Consider the following 4,788-nt stretch of genomic DNA (forward strand, 5'->3'; position numbering starts at 1 on the left):
AGTTTGTATGTTATTTGATGTTTTTGTGTTGCTCGAGAATCCTTCATATGCTCAATCCTTAGGCTGTAACATTAAACATTTCCATCTGGAGGTGTCAACTGTAGCGTCAAGATAGTGCAGGGTGAGGCCTATGACGTTTTCCTCCACGCCCCCTGCATTGTTTCTCAACTGGGGAAAGCTGAAGACTTGGTTGGCAACGTAACGAGTGAATATGTCACACTGAGCATGAGTAAGAAGTTCATTTCTGCCTACAAAGGCACATAAGATTCGTGGGTCTGGGCACACCAAAGTCATCCTCACTTCATCCCCAGTTCCCGTGCTGAGACTCTCCACCAATAGAAACAACGGCAGATCTGGGGTTTCCTCTGAAGGCCCTGGGGAGAGGCAGATCTGGCTGGGAGGGGTAGTCTCTGTCCCCACTCATCTGAGAATTTTGGACATGTGATTTAAGCCCCATGCTCTCCCAGGTCACTGTGAGACTTACTGAAGTGTCTAAAGATCCTCACACAGCATCTGGACCACAGGATGTGTTCAGTGAGTGGGAAAAACTGTTTTTTTTCTTCATGTTAGAGCAGAGATTGACTGCTCATTCCTCTGAAATCTTGGGATAGGAAACTTAACTATATGACTTTCCCTACTTGTGATTGTCCAATAGGTCACGTGATAGAGATCGTTCCTGCCTCTGCTTGCCATTCAGTGCTGTGTATTCTCTGTTTTAAAAATAGTCTTCATGATAATTGTCTTACAGGGATTTCATAAGGGCCAAATAAAAAACTGGCACACTAGAAATGAAAATATCTATACAGGGTCCTTATTACTGTTACCAAAGGACTTTAGAAATTGTATTTGTCTGCCTTGGAAGACTTAATATCAGTCACATTGACTGCAATGTGGTGTCTCCTGGGCTGTAGAAAGTGATTCTGGAGAAGGCCTGCTACCTACGGACGTTAGGCTCCTCGTATCTATGGAACAACTGAGGTGTGTGGGTGACCCCGAGAATCCTGAGCCGAGTGCTAGCCCTCAGGAGGCACTCGGAGAGTAGGGAAACAGACAGGGTGCTGTGCAGTTAGCACAGTCATGGTAACTGTCTGTGTTCTCCAGGGCCAGTACCCCCAGGACTGCTGGTAAGACTCGCTGATGGTATCCTGGGACCACTTGAAGATGCTGCCCAAGCTCCTTGTTTTCTCTGCTCTCGGTCTCCTGGTGTGCGGTAAGTTTTCTTTCATCTTATCAGAAGTGTCCTTGCTGACTGACACACAACCATCCTCGTGTGGAGAGATAGAAACGCTCCCAGTGTTGTCTTTACTAGAACATGTGTGCCTTTGTCACTTGTCGCATTGCTCTGGGACTGACAGATTGGCATTGGTGTCCTGCAGCTGTTGTTATCCTCCGCGGGTTAGCATGTGACTTTTTTTTTAATCGCATTAATGAAATGAGAATGATATCAGACACTGTTTTGTATTTATGTAATTAATTTTTACTTATTCTTTGTGTCTCTCACATCATGCTACCTGATCCCACCCATCTCCTTCCCCACACCAAAATAAAATTTAATAGAAAAAGAAAAAAGAATAAGTAGGAAGGGGAAAATCTCATCAGAAACTGCAGGGTGACAGTGAGTCACTGAGTAAGCCTCCTTATCTGTGTATTTTTATATGCAGGCATTTATCAAAAAGAATCACTGATCTGTTACTGATGATTTCATTAGGTATTGTATTGATTACTTTTCTGTGACAAAATATTTGAGAAAAAGGTTTACTTGGGCTTGCAGTTTTAGGACACACACATGTGGTGTGTGTGTGTGTCTGTGCGCGTGCACGCACGCACGTACTATAATGGTGGGAAGACACAGTGTCAGGAACTTAAGGCCACCTGTTTCCACAGCTGTGAGCTGGGTGGTGACGGAGGTGGCACACGCCTTTAATTCCAGGATTTAGGAGGCAGAGGCGGGTGGATCTCTGTGAGTTTGAGGCCAGCCTGATCTACAGAGTGAGTTCCAGGACAGCCAGGACTACACAGAGAAACCCTGTCTCAAAACAGAACAAGTCTGCGTTCCACAGCTGTGGAGCCGAGAGCAGTGAATGCCAGCGCTCAGCTTCCTTTCATTCAGGCTGCTACCCCAGCTCATGGAATGTGCTGCTTTAAATAACGGCCAAGCTTCCCAGTCAACCAACCTAATCTAGTAATTCCCTGTAGACATTCCTAGAGACTGGTCTTGTCAATGATTCCAAGTCTATTCAAGCTGACTGTAAAGGTTTAGCACATCGTTCAGATCATGACGGTGAGGTAATTTGTAGCTCTAACAGCTGTACCATTTCTCCATCATCATCATCACCATCATCAAGTTAACCCCGTCCAGAGTTTATGTTTGTAAATAAATACCAATTATGTCGGTGCAGGGTTGCCTTTACGACATTGCAATACGTTTTATGATTTTATAAAGTGATTGGGCCTCAAGTAAATATATGTGAATTCTGTTGAGTTACATGGACTTGAGTTTGGTACTTCTTAAATGCCGAACAAATTTTCATGTTGTCTGACACAATTTAGCTAGCTCTCTGCCTTCTACCCTTAGGTAGACATGTTACTGGGTTACATACAGAGTTAGTATTGAAAGAACTCGCAGATCAAAGAGTGCATGGTTGATCTTTTCATGGTGTGCATGAGGACACTAAGGTCTGATGGGGAAGTGGCTCGCCCGAGGGTGGCAGTGAGTTGAATTAGCCCCCAGTTAGTTGCCTGGTTCTGCTTTGTGTCTGCCATACTCACTGGCTGGTGGCTCTTCTTTACCTCTTAGGGTCCTGTAGGATTTATGGTCCTTGTCTCCTGCTGTAGTGAGGCTTTCATTACATCTGCCTTCACTCAACCCAGCCCTAGGGTCACTGAAGCCTTCCCTGGTCCCTCATCAGAACAATGTTGCTTTCTATGGGTCACCTGCATACCTACCAACAGACCCGTGGGTGCCACATACCAAGATGGCTGTCATTATCTTGAGTAAACTTAATTTATGAAGTATATACCAGCTCTTGGACAGAAATATATGGATCACTGTGATTGTCCTCAGAGACATTTAATAAAGATCATTTTCTATTGCCTCATTCGTGGGTCCTTGGACCCCTTATTGCTCACGCTACACCCTTGAAGCTACAAATAGGTTCCCAACATCAGCAGTTACTCCCACTAACTGGGCCACTTGACAAGGCTGAGGACAGGTCCGGGTGAGTACTGAGCCCAAACTGGGCTATAGAGCTGAGAATGGGCAGCGGTGGCTGATGAAGCACCCTCCAGGGCTTCCAGATGTCCCAGTGGGGGAGCTAGTGCTTGGGCACGGTCTGCTGCAGGCTCATCTGTAGTTTCTCTTACAGGCAGTCCTACCATAGTTTCCAGGAAGGAGTGGGGGGCGAGCTCCCTCACCTGCAGCGTGCCGCTGAGCCTGCCCGTGGCCTACCTCATCACAGAGCAGCTCAGCAGGATGGAGTGCCGAGATCGGGCCAGCTGCAGCCGGATGGTGCGAGTCCTACAGTCCCATTCTGTCTACAGCAAAGGCTGGTGTGATGTGGCCTTCAAGTAAGAGGCTGCCCGGGTCTCCAAACCCACACTCAAGGCTATCCCTCATAGAATTCTCCTGGTTTTCCTTTCTGTATCTCCCATCTCCTGGGCTTCATTTGTGTTTGTGTTTTTGATGACTGAAAAGTGTTAGAAAAAAAGAACTCAAACAAAATCCAGAAGCCATTAGGAGGAACAACCCTGTGGATGCTTTTATGCTGGGTGATCCTGAAAGAACACACAGACGGTTACAAAACCACCGCAGCTACCCTGGAGCCCCTAGCATGATGGCTCACAAAGGGCTTCATTGCTATCAACCAGTTAGGAGCAGAAGGGGAAGAGAATCTATCTTTCCCCTATTGCTATCTTTATTACCAAAATGAGAATGCTATAGTCTATGGACACCAAAGAATTTCTTTAAAGCAGCACATCAAGGGGCATGGGTTCAAAATTGTGTTGGGACTGCATGTTTATACAGCACAGTCCCCTTCCCTTCCAGTCAGGGCTCATACCCATGATGTTTTTCCATTTAGTACCCTGAATGACCACTGGGTATCACAAGGAGATGAGTGGACAGGGGACAGGGAATGGTGGGGAGAGCCCATGTTCAAATGAGCACAAGGCATGAAGACTATCTACTCTGAGGGTTCTATGCAAGGCCCCAAGTTTTTCTCATTAGCCTCAAGAAAGAGAAAGCTCATAAATAGATGAAGAGAAAGAACAGGGATGGGGTTAAAAAACAAGTAGAAAGAAGTTGCAAAGAATCCGTTTTGAAAAGAATGGTCTGTGTTTCCACACACTTTCAGACTGAAGCCTCAGTATGCAAGAACAGCTGGAGACAGGCTGTACAGCCTGCATCTGTACGCTAGGGATCTCTGCTCAGTCCTCGGTGGAACTGTGTTGACTTTGTTAGACACAGTTTATCATCTGCCTGTCCCTGTCCCCATCACCACATTGTTGTTCCTGAAGTGTTGCTTATTCCAGTCATGGTGTTTCTTGGTGGTTTCAATGGCTCTGTCTCTAAACAAGCAGGTTTCTGCAGTGACAATGCACACCTCATTTTGATAGTGTGGTTACTGCAGTTGTAGGGAGAGATCATATTTCAAAGGCTGCCCACTCGCAAATTACAACAGCAACAAAACGAATTAACCAGCAGGAAAAGATCATTGTCTTCAGGTCTTGGAGAGTCACACATTCAAATTCCACTTTGAGCAAAGTGAGTATTTTTTTTTTTTTTTTTTT

General features: G+C 45.7%; 1 protein-coding gene across 1 annotated transcript in view; it reads left to right on the top strand.

Annotated features, from left to right (window-relative positions):
• The first annotated feature begins 1,161 nt into the window (after nucleotides 1-1,161).
• LOC101998468 (peptidoglycan recognition protein 3) overlaps nucleotides 1,162-4,788 on the top strand; it is a 10,377-nt gene continuing 6,750 nt past the window's right edge. Inside the window, exons 1-2 of the mRNA XM_005367266.1 lie at nucleotides 1,162-1,210; nucleotides 3,366-3,567. Of these exons, the coding sequence (XP_005367323.1) occupies nucleotides 1,162-1,210; nucleotides 3,366-3,567 (251 nt within the window). The remainder of the gene's footprint in view (nucleotides 1,211-3,365; nucleotides 3,568-4,788) is intronic.

Source organism: Microtus ochrogaster, unplaced genomic scaffold (assembly GCF_000317375.1).
Source record: "Microtus ochrogaster isolate Prairie Vole_2 unplaced genomic scaffold, MicOch1.0 UNK16, whole genome shotgun sequence".
Lineage (NCBI taxonomy): Eukaryota > Metazoa > Chordata > Mammalia > Rodentia > Cricetidae > Microtus > Microtus ochrogaster.